General features: G+C 43.0%; 1 protein-coding gene across 1 annotated transcript in view; it reads right to left on the bottom strand.

The window, feature by feature from the left end:
- Positions 1–25,534, bottom strand: part of kcnd2 (potassium voltage-gated channel subfamily D member 2) — a 36,456-nt gene that overhangs the window by 6,670 nt on the left and 4,252 nt on the right. Inside the window, exon 2 of the mRNA XM_022755821.1 lies at positions 318–480. Coding sequence (XP_022611542.1) covers positions 318–480 — 163 coding nt within the window. The remainder of the gene's footprint in view (positions 1–317; positions 481–25,534) is intronic.

A 25,534-nucleotide genomic window follows, 5' to 3' on the forward strand; every position in this document is an offset into this window, starting at 1 on the left:
GTGTATCAGTGTGTGTATCAGTGTGTTCAGAGTGTGTGTTCAGAGTGTGTGTTGAAAGTGTGTGTTCAGAGTGTGTGTTCAGAGTGTGTGTATCAGTGTGTGTATCAGTGTGTTCAGAGTGTGTGTTCAGAGTGTGTGTTGAAAGTGTGTGTTCAGAGTGTGTGTTCAGAGTGTGTGTATCAGAGTGTGTATCAGTGTGTGTATCAGTGTGTTCAGAGTGTGTGTTCAGAGTGTGTGTATCAGTGTGTGTGTATCAGTGTGTGTATCAGTGTGTTCAGAGTGTGTGTTCAGAGTGTGTGTTCAGAGTGTGTGTGGACCTTCTGTGCCCTCCTCTTCTCCGCTCTCTGGCTCTGGTGGTAGATGCGGCTGAAGTTGGAGACGATGACGGGGACAGGCAGAGCGATGACCAACACTCCACTGAGAGAACAAATGGAGCCAAAGATCTTTCCCATGATCGTCTTTGGAACCATGTCTCCATATCTGGGGGGGGGGGGGGGGGGGGGGCAGAGAGAGAGAGAGAGAGGGAGAGGTTCACTGTCTGTAGACCTGGATCATCATCATCAATCTGCGAGAGCAATCGAGTCACATGATCCACCAAGCATCAGCAGTTCAGAATCAGAAGCTGCAGTTCCTCTAACGACCACTAGAGTCTGGCTCCAACAGTGAGTCAGTCCCCATAGACTCCCATGTTAAAATGTTCAACTTTACAGCAGAAATAAACATGTTTACAGCCTGGTACAAAAACTGTTTTGGTCTCTAGAGAGAGACAGTGAGAGAGAGAGACGGAGAGACAGAGAGACAGAGAGACAGAGAGAGACTGTGAGAGAGAGAGAGACAGAGAGAGAGAGAGAGACAGACAGAGACAGAGAGAGAGAGACTGAGAGAGAGAGAGACAGTGGGAAAGAGAGATGGAGAGACAGAGAGACAGAGAGAGACTGTGAGAGAGAGAGAGACAGAGAGAGAGAGAGAGACAGAGAGAGAGACCGAGTCACACAGAGACATGTTTACAGAGTCATCAGACTCTTTCTCCTGTACACACCTCACTACAACTCTACACTTCCCTTTACGTTTCTGTTCCTGTGTAAGAAGCTCCTTCGTGTTCAGGAAGCTTCTCCCTCCACACGGAGCCAATCAGATGATGAGCTGTCCAGATGATGAGCCGTGAATCCAGATGTTTATTTCTGAGTCATGAGTTCCAGCTGCTGACACAAACTCCATGTTCAAACTAAATGCAGCGTTCGGTTTGAGAGTGTCAGCAGAAATAGGAGCTGACGCAGCGTTTGTGTTTCCTGACTGGAGCTGAACTTCAGTCAGTGTCCACATGGTGGAGCCAGAGATCTGCAGCTGCTCTCCACCCCCATCATCATCATCATCATCATCATCATCATCATCATCATCATCATCATCATCACTTCTTCTTCTACTGTTCTGACTGTGGCTGCAGAGAGAACACATTCAGGGAGTGAGAGTGACATTAAATAAAACTGAGCAGCGTCTCTGGAGACTGGAGCTCCTCTCTGCCCTGCTTCCCCCTCCCTCCCCCTTTAAAAAGGCGCCTCATTCATTATTATGGGACAGGCTGATATTCTATCTGATGCCGGGCCGGCGTTCCCAGCATGCTCAGCGCTCAGATGTTTAGATAGAGGCTCAGTTTGTCTCTGAAGGTTTCTGTCTTCATCAGGTCAAATTAAACCCTGATGGAGCAGCTGCACTAAACTTTATTTAAACACCGATGACAAACACACAGAATAATGTGATACACACACACACACACACACACACACACACACACACACACACACACAGTCTGTGTGATTTAACTTTAAATTATTCTGAGAGAATTTGTTTAAAACCTGATGAACTGAAGCTATCTGTGTGTATGTGTGTGTGTGTGTGTGTGTGTGTGTGTGTGTGTCTTTGAGCTCAGGTAAAGTTTGTGTCAGTGACTGATCACTTTGTCTCCTCCTGAAAACCTTCAAACCTCCAGACACAGTGTCTCCCCTGCAGCCAATCACAGGCTGTGACCTTGTGTGTGTGTGTGTGTGTGTGTCACAATACCACTACCAAGCATACAAAATTAGAAACACGCTCAGAGTACAGGTGTGTGTGCTGTTGTGTTAAAGTCATGTGACTGTGTCCTTCATCAAGGAGGGAGTGTGTTTCTGTGTGTGTGTGTTTACTTTTTGTGACTTTACCTGCAACACACACACACACACACACACACACACACACAGGTGTGTTGAAGTATTTATAAGGACCTTTTAATCAATCATTCATCCTCATTGTCATTGGTACACACACGTGTGAAGTGACGACCCCCCCTACAGGCTGCAGTGCTCATTACAGTCACGTCCTTTACTCTCAGTTTAGTTTGTGGTTTGTGGTTTATGGGTTTATGATCTACGTGGACTGGAGGTTGGTGGTTGGTAGTTTCACTTTATATTAAAGTTCAGTTGACACAGAGCTGAGGGCTGAAGACAGACTCGGAGGTTAAACAGCCGATGATGGATTTATGTGATGCGTTCAGGGAAATGGCAGAAATGCTCCGTCAGAGCCTCCATCTTTAATTTAGAGGGAATTCATCTGATAAATTGGGAGTGGAAAAGTAAAGTGTCTGCTCCATCGTTCATCTTCTGCAGCAGCAGCAGCTCCTCTCACAGACGAGCATCACTCCACAGTCTGAGAAACTGACATGCAGCTTTCATAAAACTAAGGATTTTCACTGTCTTCCTCCCACACTCTCTTCTTCTGTGGTTTTATTCAGTTCATCCCTCAGTAATCCAGAGATCTGAGTGGATTTCCTCTGGCCCTTCAGAGTAAGAGCCCCATAATCTCTTCACAAGGTCCACAGAGCGGATCTGAGGTCTGAGTGAAAGCTGCTCCAGCTCAGACGGTTTGTCAAAGATCCTGGACCTGGTCCAGTTCTACAGAGACTCTCAGCTCAGACATCAAACAGCCTGATGCTGATTGGCTGAACAACAGCTTTAATGGTTCAGAGTCCAGTTCAAACACCCTCATTCAAACACCCTCATCCTACAAAGACCACAATGCAAAGCAGCGACTGCTTCCATGTCTCAGGTGACTCCATTCACTGTAGTTACACCAGTAACTAACCAGGTGACATCAGAGTCCACAGATGTTCAATACCTGAGTCTCCTCACCTCTCCGAACCATCTGCAACCAAGTCCAGATCAACCTGACTCATCTTCTCTTGGAGAACCTCGATCCTAACCTTCACAGATAGTTTTATTATTGTTAATATTATTACTATTGTTGTTATTAAAGATTATTATTATTATCTAATTCAGTTGATGAATTTTTAATTTCCATGTCTTGGTGTAAATCCAGATGTTTACAGTCAGTTTGCTGCAGAGAAGGTGAACTTGTCTTTCCTCAGAATCACCTTCATCATCAGGTGATCGCTGCGTTCAATGACACACACACACACACACACACACACACACACACACACCTCACAGAGATGTGTGTGTGTGTGATGCAGCCATCAGCAGTTTCCTCCTCCACAGACACAAGTTTTACATTCAGTAAACTGACGGTGCTGGTCCAACATCACGTCACTGACGGTCCAGTGGACTGTATCAGAAGCTGTTGATCCACAGAATAGAGTGATAGTGACCAGATGCCTCCTAGCCAACAGAGGGGGCTAGCTGTTAACTATAGCAGCATCAGAAGTCAAGCTAAAATCATCAAAGTACAGTTATCCAATCAAATTTTTCTTTTGTTGTCCCTACGCAGAGGAAAGGTCAGCTGGGTCACTCATCGGTCAGGAGTTCATAACCAGGTAGTAAAATGACAAAAACAAACACACCCAAGCCCCCGAGCCGGAACTTGAAAAGATGTTTTTTATGTTGGTAGAAGTGAAGAAGAAGTTGGACGGCACACGACAATATTTACAACCTCTTATGAGAAACGCTTTTCATTCTTTTGATCTGTGGACTCTTACAAACTAAAGGAATAGAAATAATTGAGGACTAGAAGGACAATATGACTTCATGGCTGCTTCAAAGGTACGGAGTCATCATTTATCAGTACGACTCCACAGTGTTACAGAGCAACAACAGAGAGAGAATATAAATGAACATGAACACACCTCACAGACTCAGAGACACACACACGCATAAAAATGATAAAGAGAAATAGTTTCACTGCTTCCCTCCGACATCTCAGTTAATGAGCTTCTGTAATGATGGTTTGTACAGCAGCTAACATCATGATCATTAAGACCACACACACACACACACACACACACACACAGACATGAGGCCATGAGTTGAAACAAAACAGTGATTTTACAGGTCAACAACAAACAACCAACCAGGTGTGAAACACAGCGTGTGTGTGTGTGTGTGTGTGTGTGTGTGAGTGAGTGTGTGTGTGTGTACATACACACACACACACACTGCAGAGACCATTAACTTCCTGGTTGTTGACAACATGTTTAACGTTTCATAAAGTGAAATCATGTTGCGTTCGCTGCATCTGAATCATTTATACCTCGATCAGACCTCGAACGCCTCGCCTGCTGCTCCATTAACGCACACACACACACACATACATACACACACACACACACACACACACAAATACACATGCTATTCAGAAACGTATGAGAGTAAAATGCTTCCTGCTTAATGAGAAGCTGCATTCATTATAGATTAGAACAGTGTGTGTGTGTGTGTGTGTGTGTGATGGAGTCCACTCTGACAACACTAAGGTTATCAGCAGGTTATATTCATAATTAACAGCATCTGGTTCTTCACTGCACTAACAGTTAACAGGCTACAGACCAGGACCAGGATCTCATGTGACCTGAGCTCAGACTCTCAGGGTGAATCTGTGTATTTTTAGCTGTAAGCTGTTAACAAATGAAACCACTGATCCTCAGTTGTAGCTGAACAGAGTGTCAGTGAACGCCTCCTCAGAGAGCGCTGCCTATAAATAACCTGCTATAATAAATGAGCACTGTTGAATGTGAGTGGGGTCTGTGCTGAACCAGGATCTGCTGCTCCTCTGAGATCCTGGACTCTCTGTAGTGAAGATCCTCAGGCTCAGTGATGAACAAGAGAGACAGATGAGCCTGAATATCAACACAAAGACTGTTTCATACACTGACCCCTCCTCCTCTTCCTCCCTCTCTTCCTCTTTCCTCTGATGGAAGATAAAATAAATCCTCGCTCAGCTGAGAGAAGCTCAAGGAAACGATCAGACCTTCAGCGGATTCATGCAGACCCAGATAACTCCAGTTTAACAGTAGAAGAAGAAAGAGGCGACGGACAGACTTGAGTTTAACAGTAGAAGAAGAAAGAGAGGCGTGTGTGTGTGTGTTAATGTTCTGTATGTTACACAGCAGGAGGTTTGTGTTCGAGGCTGCAGCTGAAAAATCACCAACATTCATAAACAAATTGGAAATTGATGATGATGGTGTGTGTGTGTGTGTGTGTGTGTGTGTGTGTGTGTGTGTGTGTGTGTGTGTGTGTAACATGGGTATCTGTAGCAGAGGGATGAGTAGAAATCCTCGGGGGTGACGAAGTTAATTAAACACGAAGGACACACACGCAGGCTGCTGATATATGCGCGCATGCGCATGCACACACACACACACACACGCACACGCACACGCACACACACACACACACACACACACACTCATACCATTCCCCTTGTCTCACTTCCAATCTATATCTGACGACATTAGCATGAACTCATATTCACATTTATTGTGTTAAACACCTGAGAAAAAAACTGTTCAGCCTCTGGAAGGAAGATAACACACACACACACACACACACACACACACACACACACACACACACACACACACACACACCACATACAGAGCTACAGTATAAATAAAACGATGATGAGGATGATGAAGAGCATCATCTTATATACTCTGAGTTCTGACAGTGGGGGGGGGGGTGGCAGCACCGAGGGAAGAGGCAGTGGTCACCATGGTGACTCGTCCTCTGGGGACCATGAAGATCCCCTGGACAGAAACTGTAGTCCAGTGATGACGGGACAGAAACCAGCTGCAGTCAGTGAGTCGCCTCCTCACGTCTGTTATTGTCTCTTCACTGTTGTCATTTCATCTCTTCCTCTTCCTCTCTTTCTCTTCATCTCTTTCTCTTCCTCTTCATCTCTTCCTCTTCATCTCTTTCTCTTCCTCTTCATCTCTTCCTCTTCATCTTCATCTCTACCTCTACCTCTTCATCTCTTCCTCTTCATCTTTCTCTTCATCTTCATCTCTACCTCTTCATCTCTACCTCTTCATCTCTTCCTCTTCATCTCTTCCTCTTCATCTCTTCCTCTTCATCTCTACCTCTTTATCTCTTTCTCTTCATCTCTTTCTGTTCATCTCTACCTCTTCATCTCTACCTCTTCATCTCTACCTCTTTATCTCTACCTCTTCATCTCTTCCTCTTCATCTCTTCCTCTTCCTCTCTACCTCTTCATCTTCATCTCTACCTCTTCCTCTCTTTCTCTTCATCTCTTTCTCTTCATCTCTACCTCTTCATCTCTACCTCTTCATCTCTACCTCTTTATCTCTACCTCTTCATCTCTTCCTCTTCATCTCTTCCTCTTCCTCTCTACCTCTTCATCTTCATCTCTACCTCTTCCTCTCTACCTCTTCATCTCTTTCTCTTCATCTCTACTTCTTCATCTCTACCTCTTCATCTCTTCCTCTTCATCTCTACCTCTTTATCTCTACCTCTTCATCTCTTCCTCTTCATCTCTTCCTCTTCCTCTCTACCTCTTCATCTTCATCTCTACCTCTTCCTCTCTACCTCTTCATCTCTTTCTCTTCATCTCTACCTCTTCATCTCTACTTCATCTCTACCTCTTCATCTCTTCCTCTTCATCTCTACCTCTTTATCTCTACCTCTTCATCTCTTCCTCTTCATCTCTTCCTCTTCCTCTCTACCTCTTCATCTTCATCTCTACCTCTTCCTCTCTACCTCTTCATCTCTTTCTCTTCATCTCTACCTCTTCATCTCTACTTCATCTCATCTCTTCCTCTTCATCTCTTTCTCTTCTTCTTCATCTCTTTCTCTCTACCTCTTCATCTCTTCCTCTTCATCTCTACCTCTTCCTCTTCATCTCTTCCTCTTCATCTCAGTTTGATGATGAATCCAGTCATTTATTTCCTCAGGAGTTTGGGGCTGAACTGTTTCTCAGCTGAAGAATGGAGACGAAGCCACTGGAGTCTCAGAGACACAGACACCGTCCACATCAACACACCTGAACCACACAGATACCTGAAGGAGATGAAGACCTTCAGCTGGACCAGGTTCACGACCTGCAGCGCCTCACATGTCAGACAGGATCCGCTGCTCCAGATGTTTAACATCTCAACAGTTTCAGGTTCAATGTCTTTGTGAACAAATATATCTGAGACCTGAGAGCAGCCACAGGATCCAGACCAGGACCGAGACCGAGACCGAGACCGAGACCGAGACCGAATGCAAGAACAGGACCAGGACCGAGACCAAGATCTAGACCAGGACCGAGATCGAGATTGAGACCAAGACCGAGATCAAGACTGAGACTGAGATCAAGAACAGGACCAGGACCAGGACCAGGACCAGGACCAGGACCAGGACCAGGACCAAAATCTAGACCAGGACCAGAACCAGAACCAAGATCTAGACCAGGACCAGGACCAGGACCAGGACCAGGACCGAGATCAAGATTGAGACCGAGATTGAGACTGAGACCAGGACCAGGACCAGGACCAGGACCAGGACCAGGACCAGGACCAGAGACAGGACAGAGACAGGGACCTGTATCTATCCAGAGACACATTGCAACACAACCACAATACTGAACACTCATCTATTATATACATGTAACATCTCAGTCATATATGAAACCCTGTAACTGCTGTGTGTGAGTGTGTGTGTGTGTGTGTGAGTGTGTGTGTGTGTGTGTGAGTGTGTGTGTGTGTGTGTGAGTGTGTGTGTGTGTGTGTGTGTGAGTGTGTGTGTGTGAGTGTGTGTGTGAGTGTGTGTGTGTGTGTGAGTGTGTGTGTGTGTGTGTGTGTGTGTGTGTGAGTGTGTGTGTGTGAGTGTGTGTGTGTGTGTGTGTGTGTGGGTGTGTGTGTGTGTGTGTGTGTGTGTGTGTGTGTGTGACATGGTGAATAATTGAATCAGAGCTGTGGCTTTAATTACCACACACTGTGAATACACGATCAGCTGGCACGGCCTCGTCTCTCTTTCAGCAGATAATTGCTCGGCCTGCTGGGAGTTGTGGTTTCTGAGCGTGCCAGTCTGCGATGGGGAGGTTCAGGGTCGACACAGGAGCAGAGAGGAGGATCTCAGATCAGTGTCGGGTCTGATCCAGGATCAGCTCTGAGACTCTTTATCGTCTCCTCAGAGGAGGAAACGACTGCAGCTTCATCACAGCTGAACATTCAGCTTCTTAATGAGCTGCCAGGAGACATTTACTCTGAGTGGAGTCAGTGAAACACTCTTCTCTACGATGTCGTCTCTGTCTCCAAAGACCTGAAACACTGTGGGGCAAGTTTACAACAGAGAAGCAACTAAAATGTTCATTTACTGACCATACACAGATTTTAGAGAAGCCAGGTTAAAGTGTGTCCGACTCCACAGCTGGTTTGGTTTATGACACTAATGGTTAAGCTGTTAACTAGTCCTCTCATCTACTATCACCTCTACACACGATCCAGTCAGATCCAGTAAGAGCAGCACGACTACAGACAGAGAGGAAAACAACACTGCAGAGGATCTTCAAGACCATGTCCCTGTGTGATTCAGACCCAGAGACCTGTCCATCCTGAGGACACACGGGAGGTCTGTTGGTGATTTTATTACATCTTTATGATCGATGTCCGTCTCTATGCAGATGATAAACTTCAGAGAGTCCGCAGCTCTATGGTCAGTGGATGAAGCAGCTCAGTAAACAACAGGAAACAGCTCTATAAACACATAAAACTTTCAGCTTAAAAGCTGCAGAAGAAACAACAGGACAAACTGTTTACACCTGCTGACAGATATAACCTGACCAAACACAGTCCTGTTTCACCTGCAGCTCTTCTTCTATTGACCATAAAGACTGATCCTCACTGACTCCCCCTATTGTTGTGTTGTTGTTGTGTTGCAGCTTCTGTGGAGTTCATCACAATGTTGTATATCTCACCTGTGTAAAACTGAGCAGGGACCTTGTGTAACTGCACTAAAAAATAAAAGGAGTGATGGAGGACATGAGCAGAAATCTGAATAAAATTGCACATATTTTCCTTTTGACAGCCTCCACTGTTCCCAGCATGTTCCCGCCTCTCAACACTTTGATAAACTACCTGAAGACTTGTTCTGTCGATGATACTCAGGTAACTCCGGGAATGATCCTGAAACCAGATCCATCAGTGATCTGCAGCAGCTCTCACACACTCACACCTGTACTCTGTTTAAAAACAGGAAGTAAACAGTGTTTCACAGGTGAAGCACCTGACTGGACTCAGATACTCAGCTCAGGATCGGGAGCAGGAAACAGGATCGGGACGAAGCCTACTGACTCAGGTGTAAATAAGAACTGATCTGCAGGGTATTTACATAAACCTGGTTCAGGTCTGGACCTCCGAGATATTTCATCCTCGTCACACAGTAAAAACACGTGGTCTTTTCTTCTTCTACTCTTGACTCAGGCTCTGACCTCTGTCAGAGATGAGCCTGAACTCCAGAGAAGATGAAGAGGAGGAGGAGGAGGAGGAGGAGATGTTGAGACAAGGAGACTTTCAGCTGCAGCAGATTAAGGCCTCCATGCTCGTTGCTCTGCTGCAGCTCAGCTATTTATCAGGACTTAAGTCAGCCAATGACAGCGCTTCGCCTCATCATGGGGCTATTAGCAAGTGAGGAGATTAGCTGAGCTGTGAGCGCTTTGTTCCTTTGACAGCTCCATATCAGAGCATCACACATCCACAGAGACTCTACAGCACTGCTCTATAGGAGGCTGACATCATCTTCATCATCTGACCTCAATCAGTCAGTAACACAATCACATCTACTGCCACGTACATACAAGGATTCACCTCATTATGTTTATATTAAAAACAGCTGTTCAGAGTCTGTAACTGAGGATCATCTGCTGCACAATCAAAGGGACGACTTCAACTGTCTCAATAAAAACAGAAAATATTTGCATTAAAAAACTGCAAAAACTTAAATCTCCGAAAATTTACTGAAAAAATGAATTCATCATCAAATTGAGATGAAGAGAACGAGATGAAGAGAAAGAGGAAGAGATGAAGAGAGGAAGAGAAAAAGATGAAGAGAAAGAGATGAAAAGATGGAGAGAAAAAGATGAAGAGGAAGAGATGAAGAGAAAGAGATGAAGAGAAAAAGATGAAGAGGAAGAGGTAGAGATGAAGAGGAAGAGATGAAGAGAAAAAGATGAAGAGGTAGAGATGAAGAGAAAGAGATGAAGAGGAAGAGATGAAGAGGTAGAGATGAAGAGGAAGAGAGAAAGAGATGAAGAGGAAGAGATGAAGATGAAGAGATGAAGAGGAAGAGAAAGAGATGAAGAGATGAAGATGAAGAGAAAGAGATGAAGAGGAAGAGATGAAGAGGTAGAGATGAAGAGGAAGAGAGAAAGAGATGAAGAGGAAGAGAGAGAGATGAAGAGGAAGAGAGAAAGAGATGAAGAGGAAGAGATGAAGAGGAAGAGATGAAGAGGAAGAGATGAAGATGAAGAGGTAGAGATGAAGAGAAAGAGAGAAAGAGATGAAGAGGAAGAGGTAGAGATGAAGAGAAAGAGATGAAGAGGAAGAGAGAAAGAGATGAAGAGGAAGAGATGAAGAGGTAGAGATGAAGAGGAAGAGATGAAGAGGAAGAGAGAGAGATGAAGAGGAAGAGATGAAGAGGAAGAGGTAGAGATGAAGAGAAAGAGATGAAGAGAAAGAGATAAAGATGAAGAGAAAGAGAGGAAGAGGTAGAGATGAAGAGAAAGAGATGAAGAGGAAGAGGTAGAGATGAAGAGATGAAGAGGAAGAGAAAGAGAGGAAGAGGTAGAGATGAAGAAGAAGAGAAAGAGAGGAAGAGAAAGAGAGGAAGAGGTAGAGATGAAGAGGAAGAGAAAGAGAGGAAGAGGTAGAGATGAAGAGGTAGAGAGGAAGAGATAAAGAGGAAGAGATGAAGAGGAAGAGATGAAGAGGTAGAGATGAAGAGGAAGAGAAAGAGAGGAAGAGGTAGAGATGAAGAGGAAGAGAAAGAGAGGAAGAGGTAGAGATGAAGAGGAAGAGAAAGAGAGGAAGAGGTAGAGATGAAGAGGAAGAGATAAAGAGGAAGAGATGAAGAGGTAGAGATGAAGAGGAAGAGATGAAGAGGAAGAGATAAAGAGAAAGAGATGAAGAGGAAGAGATGAAGAGGAAGAGAAAGAGATGAAGAGGAAGAGATGAAGAGGAAGAGATGAAGAGGAAGAGATGAAGAGAAAGAGATAAAGAGAAAGAGATAAAGAGAAAGAGATGAAGATGAAGAGAAAGAGATGAAGAGAAAGAGATGAAGAGGAAGAGATGAAGAGAAAGAGATGAAGAGGAAGAGATGAAGAGGAAGAGATAAAGAGGAAGAGATGAAGAGGAAGAGAAAGAGATGAAGAGAAAGAGATGAAGAGGAAGAGATGAAGAGGAAGAGAAAGAGATGAAGAGGAAGAGATGAAGAGGAAGAGATAGAGATGAAGAGAAAGAGATGAAGAGGAAGAGATGAAGAGGAAGAGAAAGAGATGAAGAGGAAGAGATGAAGAGGAAGAGATAGAGATGAAGAGAAAGAGATGAAGAGGAAGAGATGAAGAGGAAGAGAAAGAGATGAAGAGAAAGAGAGGAAGAGGAAGAGATGAAATGACAACAGTGAAGAGACAATAACAGACGTGAGGAGGCGACTCACTGACTGCAGCTGGTTTCTGTCCCGTCATCACTGGACTACAGTTTCTGTCCAGGGGATCTTCATGGTCCCCAGAGGACGAGTCACCATGGTGACCACTGCCTCTTCCCTCGGTGCTGCCACCCCCTCCCCACTGTCAGAACTCAGAGTATATAAGATGATGCTCTTCATCATCCTCATCATCGTTTTATTTATACTGTTTATACTGTAGCTCTGTATGTGGGAGATAATGTATCTGCTCGCACATGCAAATATGTGTGTGTGTGTGTGTGTGTGTGTGTGCGTCATCAGCAACATCAGCACATGAGGCTGAACATGTTTAATCATGTGTGTTCATGTGTTTCAGCCTCATTATCTTCTCTCCAGAAACAGGAAGTCAGACACGAACACACGCTCTTTGTCATGTGACAACAACACGCTACACTGAATAACATATCTGTGGTGATGCTATGACGACAGAGTTCAGTTGGGGGGGGGGGGGGGGGGGGGGGGGGGGGGGGGGGGGGCTGAGAGTGTGTAGGTTCCAGAGAATACACATGGCCCTGAGTAATGTTGGAGAATGTTTTCATGTTTTCAGCAAATACACAGAGCCAGAGGGTCAGTGAGAGAGCTGTGGGTAGTTCAGGGGCCGTTGGAGAATCAAGTGTTTCCACTGATTACACACAGCCGGAGCCTTTACTGTCTCTGAGAGCTGAACAGAGGAAGCCTGAGGCCTGAACCTTTACATCCATCAGCTGATCAGGTGTCTGAAACACAAGCCTTCTCAGTCCTGGGGGGCAGAGACAGACCACATCCAGGCTCTAACAGCAGGACTGTGACAGTTTGGACAGTCTGAACCATCAGCTGCTGAGAGGAGACGCTGCAGGAGCCTGAACAGATGTAATGTTTCCTCTTCACTGTGGGGTTTTTATGAGCAGGCTCCATCAGGACCTGCTCCATTAACAACCTGCTGTGAATCCTGCTGCAGTTTCTGCCTCTGAAGTCAGAAATGTAATAATGAAACACTGAAGGAAAATAATCAGCAGATAGTTTGTTGGGGGGGGGGGCTGTTTTTCTTTTGGACTGTTTGGATCTGTTCTGGTCAGGTTCTGATCCAGGACCAGGATCCTCTGGACTGGTTCATGTTCAGGTCACTCTCAAGTGTTTCACTGAAACTGACTCGTTATTTCAGATTTAATGAATTTAAGCAGGATAAAGAGAAGAATAAAAAAAGCAGCAGCGAGGAGTTAAAATTAATGAAGTGACAAGAAACAGTGTCAAATCATAAAGTCGTTAAGAGCGTCACAGAGATATACAGAGGGGGAGGGGGAAGATCTTGCCTGTTCATCATCAGGTTTAAACCTCAACAGTCTGAACCAGACCTCAGCTTTCTAATCTCTCTCTGTCTTCCTCCTCTCACATGGACTTTATTGGATTTGCTTCCTAATTTGGGCAGAGGAAGTGAAGGCTGATTGTGTTGTGGGGTAATCACCACAGTGTGCCCGGGGGATGCTGCTGTCGCCGTGGAAACCCATTCCGTATCCTTCCCCCCTTGTGTGAGGAGGTTTTCTAACAGTCTGACTATTTAGTTCAGTGTCGATCGGAGGGGAAGCACTGACACGCTGCTGCTGCTGTGACAGAGAGGAAACACAGACATCACTGATCATTCTGATTGTTTCTGATCCTCGACACAACCTGAGAGTCGGTGGAACCTCATGGTCTGAATCAGGTTCTACAGACACTGACTGCTTACTACAGGTTCTTTAACTCAGAGAACATGATGAAAACCCAGACCCAAACCAGACCAGTCTGACCTCTCACCCCTCCATCAGGCCGGTTCTTCTTCCATCCACTCAGGTATTACACAGAATGTTAAACAGACCCTGATCTGGAACTGTTTGACCACAGAACACATGGAGCTGAACCCATATGAGTCTCGGGTCACATCTCGTCCCCCGGGTTCATGTGGACTCATGAAGACCTCCATCAGTATCAGTTCTGGTTCTGAATGTCCACATTGAAGGACGACAGGTCGCTGACTCAACATCAAACAGCTGTGAGGTTTAAATGTTCAGAGTCTCAGAGACTTTGTTGTGTTTGTTTGTTTGTTTGATGTGAACTGACCCACTTCACTCATCTTCATCTCTGAGAAGATAAAGAGAAGAGTAAAAACAGGATGTTCAGGTTATCTTTATCTTAACTTATCTAAACTTAACTTAAACGTAGACTAATTTAAACCTGACTTAACTTAACCTGAACTGAACTTCCACAATAAGTTTTCTGCAGGTGAGAAACAGTGGACAGGTGAGCTGGTTTCTACATGCTGCTCTGCGACAGATGAGATGTGATTCAGATTCTCTCTAACTTCAAGACAAACATCTTTCTGCTGTGGAGCCTCCGAGTTTCTTCTTCTTCTTCCTTGCTGACGCTCAGTCCATCTCTGGAGGCTGCAGATTAATATTTAACAAGTGTTCGACAACTGCTGCAGGAAGTTCAGAATAAAGACAAAAACACTTCCTGTCCTGAAATACCTGACAAACAACCTGAGTCTCTTCTTCTTCTTCTTCTTCTTCTCTGCGTCTCCTCAGAAAACCCTGAAGAAGAAGAAGAAGAAGAAGAAGAAGAAGAAGAAGAAGAAGAAGAAGAAGAAGAAGAAGAAGGCCACTGAGCGCGCTCCCTCATCTCTCAAGTCTGTCCTCCTATACGAAACGAGCCCACAGGTCGTCTGTCTGCAGGTTGACATCATAGTTAGGTTTTGTTGCTAGGTGACATCTAGTGGTCGTAGTGATGATGACGGGGGCAAGGGGAAAGTGTCAGTGACGTAGTATAAAGAGAGACAGAGTCCACGGCAGGAGGAGGTGGTGGTGGTTGGATGAACGTGACACAGGAGAGCGGTGTTCGATTCCCGTGTTGTTTCTATTATTCATGACGTTGTTTTTGTCGTAACCATGACAGCAAAGATCATCTGATGTCGAGGTGGTATCACCATCTTTTCATAAACCTAACAAAGCCATGACCGTTATTATAGTAACCATGGTGACGGAGGGAGGTCACAGGTCACACAGTGATGTCACGCTGCGGATGTTTGGATCTTTAAACAGCTGGTTCAGACGATGATGTCAGAGATCTTCAGCTCCAGTGTTTGATTATCGACTGTTGGTCTCTGTTGTATTTTTAATGCAGCTGCAGAGTGAACCTCTCTCTCATTCACAAGTGATGATTTCTGATCTGACATGGTTTTATTGACCCTGGTGAAGAAGATGAAGAGGATGAAGAAGATGAAGAACAGGTCAGATAAACTCTGGTAGTTTTCAGTGTTTCCACTGAAAGTTTCTCTGCTGCTGCATCATTTATTCATGAAAGTCTGAAACTCTGTGTTCACAGCCTGAAAGTTTTTCTCCCATCAGCTGAAAACTTTCAGCCTGAAAACCCAGAAGTCCGTCTGAGATGAAGGAGACGAGGAGACTGAGAGACTGAATCCATCTACACTCTTCACCAGGAGTTATTCACTGACAACAATGGACCAATCAACCCTAACCACAGACCAAATCTGGTCCCTGGACCACCATCAATAAACACGTCCAGCAACATAACACAAGCTTTTCCTGACAGGCCTCAGACTCAGTCTGAGTCCTGGAAACACTTCCAGGTGATCCAGGACCATGTTGCTGAGATGTGTTTCCATCAGCTGTGTGTGTGTGTGTGTGTGTGTGTGTGTGTGTGTGTGTGTGTGATCCAGACCTGATCCAGCATCAGGACCTCACTGATACCAACATCTCATCTTTCTTCTTCAGTTACAAGATGCAGAAACAACTGCTCATTTTAACATGAGAAAATGTATAAAGTTATTGTGCGAATGATTTTGTTCCTCTCATCATATATTCACCTGTTTCTGTTCATCAATAATCATTCAAATAGATGAATTGGGTCGATTTTGACTCTCAATAGATTTTATGTTCTACACAAAACAAAACTCAATACCTGCTGTTTGATAAATATTACTAAAGAAAGAAATAATACTAGAACATTATCGTCAGAATACTGTTGTTATTGAGACTGAGAAATGAATGTACTTTGAATATGTTGCGTCCTCAGGGGTGGAGTCAGTTGTAACATCTGAATTCATCCATTCAAATAAATATAGTGAATGATATTGATATGCAGGTGAGTTATTTTTCTTTTATTCTGAAAAGACCACAGGGTAAACATCTTCCTCTTCCTGTAGGTAAGAGGCTCCACAGACTTTAACTGTTCGACCTCTGAGGCTCCGACTCTGACCTTTGACCCCCGTCAGTGTGAGAAAAACCAGAAACCAGGTTCAATAAGACGATCATGTTTCCTGCAGCCGTCAGCAGAGTCAGAGGGAGGGAGGGATGAAAGGAGACAGAGGAGGCACAGATACTCTTCCATACATTAAAACATCTGTTTTAACATCATGTAGCTGTTTCTGTTGTTTTCTTTAATCCTTCAGAGCTGAACCAAAGAGCTGCTTCTGCTTCTTCTTTTGGTGCAGGATTAAAAACATGAAGAGCTGCTCATCTGAGACCCACTCATCAGAATCTAGAAATCATTTTCTCCTCTCTGTGTTCGTGAGTGACTCTCTCAGATACATGAATGTTTTCTTCCACCTGCAGATGATTTGATTTTTTCTGCAGGAGCGGGGGAAATAAAAAAACCTCATTACAGACAAGAGAAACATCGTCTGAGATTTATTTCATCTCTGCTCGTCATGGAGGTTTGAACTGGAACACTATAAAACACTAAAACTATAAAACAGTAAAACTATAAAACTATAAAACACTAAAACTATAAAACAGTAAAACTATGAAACAGTAAAACTATGAAACACTAAAACCATACAACTATAAAACAGTAAAACTATAAAACAGTAAAACTATAAAACTATAAAACACTAAAACTATAAAACAGTAAAACTATGAAACAGTAAAACTATGAAACACTAAAACCATACAACTATAAAACTATAAAACAGTAAAACTATGAAACAGTAAAACTATGAAACACTAAAACCATACAACTATAAAACAGTAAAACTATAAAACAGTAAAAATATAAAACTATAAAACACTAAAACTATAAAACAGTAAAACTATAAAACTATAAAACACAAAAACTATAAAACACTAAAACTATAAAACAGTTAAACTATAAAACTATAAAACACTAAAACTATAAAACACTAAAACTATAAAACACTAAAACTATAAAACTATAAAACACTAAAACTATAAAACACTAAAACTATAAAACTATAAAACAGTAAAACTATAAAACAGTAAAACTATAAAACACTAAAACCATACAACTATAAAACAGTAAAACTATAAAACAGTAAAACTATAAAACTATAAAACACTAAAACCATACAACTATAAAACAGTAAAACTATAAAACAGTAAAACTATAAAACTATAAAACAGTAAAACTATAAAACAGTAAAACTATAAAACAGTAAAACTACAAAACAGTAAAACTATAAAACTATAAAACAGTAAAACTATAAAACACTAAAATATTAAATACTAATACTACAAAACATAACAATAGTAAAACACTAAAACTCGACCTGCAGCTGAAGCTGATCCATTTTGGACGTATAAGGTCTGAAAAATATTTCAGCTGTTTTAAATGATTTAAGCCAATAAACTAACTAACTAAATTTGTAAATCAGTGTTAATAGGTTTATATGTTTTGATAGTATTGTATTTTATGTAATAATTATTCAATTATTCAATTAATTTAATTTTCAGTTTTGTTTAAAAGCTGTTAAAGCAGCAATTAAAGTTTTGGCTTTTAGTTTTTTATGTTAATTTAACTGATTTTTTAATATTTTATTCTTGTATTTTATTTATTTATTCATCTTATTGCAAAAACATTTAAAAACCCATTTTAATACCTGACATAAAATAAATGATTATTATTAAATTTCCCTCTTTTCATTTGTTTTTCTTCCAGTTTGTCTCGGAGCAGTTAAAACCCTTTACATTGTACATTTATTCTGTATAACACCTTCCTGTGTCAATGGGGTGTTAAAACATAATGAGCTTGTCCAGATGATGAATGAAAGATCCAGATGTGATCACCATGGAAACCAACACTAAATATAGACCTCGGTCATGTTTTACAAGTTAAAGAAAGAGGAAAATAAAACTAAATAAAACCAAACCACCAGCGTCACATTTAGAGACTTAACTTAATTTACTGGATCTTGAAATGTTTGAAGTTATAATCTGGATAATAAAAACAACGAGCTGCATCACAGGCTGGTCATTAATGTCCTCATTATCAGCAGATAAGAAAAAGTTCAGCGAATAAATCAGCTAATAAAGCTCACCAGCTGAAGCTCAGCACACGATGTCAGAGGAAACTGTGAGTTATTGATACATGTTGCTGAATGATTCTTCTATTAAACCTTAACAGACGAGTTCACACAGGAAACCTTCAGGAGCTTCACAGCTCAGCACAAACGGGAACATCACAAGATCAACCAGAACCTCCCAAAAATGAAAGAAATGAAAGAAACGTTCCAACAAACAGATCATCAAATGATCAACAGTGAACTTTGAAGGAAATCATTTTGACCCTCCTCAGAAACATCATGTGACACACCTGGAAACAGGTAACAGCTGCTGACAAAGACAAGTGAAACCACTGAGAGAAAGACCAATAACATCCTGAAATAAGTTTAATAACGAGTTTAAATTAACGAGTTCATTAGAACGAGTTCAATGTCAGTTCTTCATGTGAACTCCGCCACTACTTTACCTGAAATCAACTGACATGAAGCGTCTGTGTCCACACAGGTGACCTACAGCAGCAGCTGAATCACAGGTGTTAATGACTCTGTGTAGGAGGTCATGTGATTAATATTCAGCGTTAACGAGTGTGTGTGTGAGGTGTTGTACTTCTGTCCTTGTGAGGACTAATTAGTATTTTAGACCTTGAGACAGAGAGGACGCAGGATTCAGCAGCAACAGACTTTTAATCATATTTTATTTTTACTCTAATTATGCGAACAGGTGTTTATTTCCTCTTCTCTTTATAGTATATCAATAATTTAAAATGACTCTGTTTTTAGTGATATTATTTTACATGCAGATTTCTTTCTTTATTCTTGTCTTTATTTTACTTTGACGCAGCTTCCTATTGGCTGTGGGACAGTTAACCCTTCGGAGTCTTCAGTCATCTCTCCGTCATTTACACAGGGACGATGTTCTGTCCCTCGTTGGGCTTTTACATAAGAAAGTAAAGACTCTGTGTCTGATGGTTGTTCAGGGTTCAGAGTCTGGTCCAGGTTCAGGTCCAGGTTCAGGTCCAGGTCCAGGTTCAGGTCCAGGTCCAGGTTCAGGTCCAGCTGAGTCCATCAGGGTCATCACAAGTACAGAAGTACAAATATATCTATGTATGGTGTGTGTGTGTGTGTGTGTGTGATGGATGTAGGTTCTCTTGGGTCGTTGCCCCTGGCAGCTCCTGGGTCACCTTGGCGATGGTCGCCAAGCAGCACCATCTGGTCGCCGAGGTGATACAACAGAGTGAGGTGTTTACAGTTCACGCTCTGCTGCTCTGAACACACACACACACACACACGCACACACACACACTCACTCACGCTCATGGGTACAACACGCTACAACGTGACGCCTGGTGTAAACAGAGAGTTCTGATTATAAAACAACAGACAACAACACGACGCCTCAGAGGAGTGAGAATACTGATTCTAGATCAAAGACCATCTCATCGAACAGCTGATGGACTACAGGTCAACAGACCATGCCACCACAGAAACAGGTCCTACTGTAGTTCACATTAAACTACCTCGAGCTCGTCAGACACTTTTTCATCTTCCTCTGTCAGTTCATCAAAAGAGATTTACATCATTATGAACGAGGAAACAGGGAACGGACTGGGACAGCAACAAGTCGGCTGTGAGTCGGCAAAATGTTGACGTTGAGTCGACAACAAGTCGGTTCTAAGTCAGCAACATGTTGGTTGTGAGACGGCAACATGTTGACGTTGAGTCGGCAACGAGTCGGTTCTAAGTCAGCTGTGAGTTGGCAACGAGTCGGTTGTGAGTCGGCAACGAGTCGGTTCTGAATCGGCAACGAGTCGGTTCTGAGTCGGCAACATGTCGGCTGTGAGTCAGTGATGATCTGGAAACAGGTTTTGTCTCAGTGTGGAGGTCAGTGGATAAATGACATGTGACAGGTTCAGGTGTTTTACCTGGATCATCTCTGATGTCTAGAGGATTAATTAATGGAGAACGTTCATGTCATCAATTAATTGATGTGTTGAATGTGAATTAAAAGGTTCATTAATGGAGTTTTAGGGATAATTAAGGGATTTGGTTTGTTTGAGATGAAACAGCAGAATAATTGTCCACAGCCTGAGCTACCTGTGTGTTCTTGAGGAGTCATGTGACCTGCAGCAGGTGAGTTGTGTACCTGTGATCTCTCTCATCCTGCTCCACACCTTTCACCTTTGATTCTTCAAAGCTCTGATTGGTCAAGGAGGAAAGACGGAGCTCAGGATGCCCTGCTCCTCCAGATCCATTCCATTCATCCTCCATCTTTTCTGTCTTTACTGTGTCTCCACTCCGGTCCGATCATGCGACCGCGTCCTCCAAACACACAAGCCTGGGCTCCTCTAAAGCTCCTCCATCCATCAGTTCTCACCTCCACCTTTTTCCCAGAGAGCTTTAATCCACTGACCTGCTGATGACGGTCAGGCTCGTCTGGGGGGGGGGGGCATGATAATGTTCTCTCCAAGGTGAACGAAGGAGCTACAGCCTCTCTCTGATTACATCAGCTCCTCTGTTCCACACATACACCTGCAGGATCCACACACCTGGACAGGTGAGTGTTTAAACCCCTGGACACAATCCGGCTCACAGACCTTCACAATAAGACACACTATAAAAATAAGAATCAGTAACTGTTTCTCTCTAAAACACAGCGACGTGATAATGATCAGGTCTAATGATATTTCAAAGGTGTTTAATTACTGAAACGTATTAATGTCTTTTCAATTAATTAAATCACTTTCATGTCAAATTAAAACCAGGTCTCACCTCACAACCATCAACATGAATAAAACACATGAAGAAGAGCAGGAGCTCCGAGACACCTGATCCAGGTCAGATCAGAGGAACCAACCTGGTCTATACGACCCGAACCAGAACCTGAAGAGGCCCGAGTCAGACCAGATCACTGAGGACAGAGGAGGAGCTTCACAGAACCACATCAACTAAAAACACATGAAGTAAAACCTCCTCAATTACCACCAGAACCTCCTCAGTGTGAACTAGAGCCACAAGAACCACCAGGATCCTCTCTCTCAAATTAAATCGAAGGCAACTGGACTTGTATTTGTCTGTGGAAGACGTTTCGCCTCTTATCCAAGCGGCTTCATCAGTTCATCATGTATTGGTCTCTCTAGTCCGCACTAGTCTGACCAAGAAAATGGAGAAGGACCCAGGTCCTCTTGGACAGGGAGGACAGATGGTTTGAAAGGGGAGTCAAGGAAGCCATCTATGTAAAAGTGGAGAGGCCATCGCTAAACAGGGGAGGTGGTCTGCGACACCATCTATCCCCCATCTACAATGGCGCCCTTTCATCGGTACCCAGGAGGGTCAACAACATAACCTCAGACGACTCTCAACGATCGTCATCCACCAGGGGCTCACCTGACCCTAACGACTGTCGTTCACAGGGGACAACAACAGGCTCACCTGACCCTAACGACTGTCGTTCACAGGGGACAACAACAGGGTCACCTGACCCCTAACGACGGTCGTCCACATGAGACCACAACAATGGTCAGGTGAAACCAGTACTTTCACAGGTACTTTGGTGGACCCACCCACAAGAGGTTAAATACCTGGGTCCTACTCCATTTTCTTGGTCAGACTAGTGCGGACTAGAGAGACCAATACATGATGAACTGATGAAGCCGCTTGGATAAGAGGCGAAACGTCTTCCACAGACAAATACAAGTCCAGTTGCCTTCGATTTAATTTGAGAGAGAGATAACTATGACCTGGACGAATGAGAACATTCACAGACACCAGGATCCTGATGACCACAGAATGAACTGTGTGTGTGTGTGTGTGTGTGTGTGTGTAAACTGATAAACGTGATGTTGGAGGATTTTTTCCACGGAAAACAAAAACTCTCTGACAGGTGATTACAGCAGAACGTAACAGCTGTCAGGATCCATTGTTCTGTGAGTGTGTGAATGTGTGTGTGTGTGAGTGTGTGAATGTGTGTGTGTGTGTGTCTGTGTTTGTGTGTGTGTGTGTGTGTGTGTGTGAGTGAGTGTCCGTCTCGTGTGACATAGAAACAAGGTGAGTTTCTCCTCTCAGCTCCACACCTGCTGCTGTAATTACTCTCAGGGACAAATAGATTATATAACACACACACACACACACACACACACACACACACACACACCTGTCATGGTGATATAATAACCTGTTAACACTGACGGATGGGGAGGTTGAAGGTTTCAGGTTTAAATTAATCAGGAGGAAAAATAAACAGAGTCAGTGAAGCGACAAACAAAGAACAACAACACAACAACAACAACAACAACAACAACAACAACAACAACAACAACAACAACAGTCAATGTCTCCAGGCAGACACCAATAAAATCTGGAATCCTCTGAGATCTGATTTATATTCATGAACCTGCTTTAAATCCTCATGTTTATATTCTGAGCAGCAGGACGACAGAGGGCCGACCACGGGCCAGAAAATGACTCACTCACTCGGTCTGGATTTTATGTTATATAATATACTTCAATCCATCTACACTGCAATACAGTACGATATAATATACTACAGTACAGTGAACTACAGTATAGGACAATATACTACAGTATAATATACTACGGTATACTACAGTATAATATACTATAGTATACTACAGTATGATATACTACAGTGTACTACAGTGTACAGTAGTATCACAGTGTCTCTCTCTACTGTCACTATAAAGAAATAAAAAGCTTCAGCAGCAGCTGCTCTTGTATTTTTAGTCTCATTCAGACTGTGGCGCCTTCAGATAAACACACACACACACACACACACACACACACACACACACACACACACAAGCCGTATGGTCAGTGTCTGACTCACATCATCTGTTGCTGCGTCTCAGTGGAACCAACAAATAGAAACAGGTTTTTATTATTGAGATTTTACTTTGACACAAAAGAAAAAAGTGAAACTGAAGAGAACCTGAATTTATTTCAGAAATTGGATTTTAATGTTTAAGGGGAGCTGTCAGGTTTATCTCTAATGTTTTCCTCCAGATGTTCATTTTCTATATTTATGTTATAGTTATAAATATATAACTATATAACTATATATATATATATATTATATATATATTATATATATATATATATATATATATATAAATATAATAGAAACAAAGTGAGTTTTCTTGTTCTGTCACCTCCGTCATCAGAAACTTCTACTGGACTTCTAGACTAACGAAGACAATGATCAATCAGTCATGAAAGTAATTAATATGTATGTATGTAGTTAATATGATGTAATGAGAACTAAATACACAAACATGTGACCAGACATTTTCACCTGTAAAAATTAGACTAAAGTTTAAATCAAAGAAAGAAAAAACATTTGAGTTAGAAAATCTGAATGATCGTCACATGATCAGATGTTCATAGACAAAGCATCAGCTGACCTGTTTCCTGTCAGCTCACTGACCTAAAATCAGCTGACCTGTGTGTGTGTGTGTGTCAGGAGTCAGATGCTGCTTTAATGTAGATGTTGGGGTAAACACCTGATCCAGGTGAGCAGGTGATGTCACTGCTCCAGTTTCACAGCTGATTCACGTTGACCAGGACAGACTCCTTCAGTCCATCCTTCAGAGACACTGGAGCTGCAGCAGCACAGGAATTCAGCTTTTATTTTGACAGAGAGATGATGTGTTCCTCCTCCGACAGGTGGAGGTGTGTGCAGCTCAGCTTCATGTGGACGACAGTAGAAACAACAAGCTTCCATCTCTGGGTTCTACTGCCACAGAGCTGCAGGAGAAACCCTGTCTCTGTCTCTCTCTGTGTGTCTGTCTCTCTCTGTGTCTCTCTCTCTGTGTCTGTCTCTCTCTCCCTCTGTGTTTGTCTCTCTGTGTCTGTCTCTCTCTCCCTCTCTGTCTCTCTCTCCCTCTCTGTGTCCCTGTCTCTCTCAGGTCAGTTCTCTGCAGGTTGTCTGTTGTAACAACATGAAGCTGCAGCTCAGGACGATTTTAAAATCAGTTCCTTTATTAAAATATTAATAAAATAAATGAGAGAATTTTCAGTTAAAATCACCAGAATGAAAGTGATGCTGTTTCTTCTTCATGTGCAGAATGAAACAGACACACTCACAGATGATTCAGCATCATCTCTCATCAGACTTAACAAGCTTGGGGCCAATCAGCCGGCCAGGCGTACGTTAGGGGCGGAGTCACAGGTCACATGTCCTGTAGGTGCAGACAGGTGATGTGTAGACTGACTGGAGATCAGGTCACACAGGGAGCGTGTGGAGGGGAGGAAACCTGATCCAGGTCCAGGTCTGAGACACAGTCACATGCTGGAGATCAGTGTGATGTCACCTCTGACATTATCCAATAATGTCATATATATATTAATGTATATATATATATGTATATTTATTAATACATTCATATATATCAGTTTTATCAGCTTCAAACATCATCAGTGTTTTTATTCTATGAAGTATTATTCCATTTGACTAAAGACTGACATCATCACACACCTCAGGTGCAGCCTGAGCTGTGACTTCAGGTGTATCTACTGTGATCAGACAGGTGAGTCTGTGGAGGGAAAGACAGTGTTCTGATCCACAGTTACATAAACAGTGCTCCCTGCTCCCCTCCTTCCTCTGTGCGTTGCCCCAGTAACGTAAACACCTCGGATACGTGTTGCTGCCACTATGGACATTTTACACTACTGAAATAAAATATTGAATATTAATTATATATTGAAACAAAAACTGATACCATTACGAAATGTATTTTATTAAAATTTATGTAACTGATTTGACTGATTTACAGGATGTTGTCCATCGTCGTTTTTGGCGCACGAGCAAGGTGCAATGACTGATGGGTAATCTTCTTGAACGGTTGCTCAGTTCTCTTTGAACAGCACCTTCCCTGAGGTTTGGAGTCTTACTAACACGGCTGAACGCCTGCAGTACACTTCAAGGGGAACTACTAGGTGATGGGAACGCACCCTCAAAGGTCAACTGGGGGTCAACACTGACTCCGCCTCCACAGGAAGTAACTCAGGTTTGTCACAAAGTGTTTGACAACCAGCGTCACAGCCTGAGGAGGAGGAGGAGGTGTGACTCTTATAAACGCCCTGCTCAGAACAAACTGGTGACTGAACACACTGCTCCTCATTGATTATGTCATACTGGTCTGACTGGTCTATGGTCCCCCCCCCCCCGCAGAAATGAAATAATAGTTGGAGAGTCAGTCATTGATCCAGAGCTGCTGTGAATATCAATGACAGAGAAATACACAGCTGCAGCGCACACGCACACACGCACACACGCACACACGCACACACGCACACACACACACACACACAC

This window comes from Seriola dumerili, unplaced genomic scaffold, assembly GCF_002260705.1.
Source record: "Seriola dumerili isolate Sdu_G_001 unplaced genomic scaffold, Sdu_1.0 BDQW01000236.1, whole genome shotgun sequence".
Lineage (NCBI taxonomy): Eukaryota > Metazoa > Chordata > Actinopteri > Carangiformes > Carangidae > Seriola > Seriola dumerili.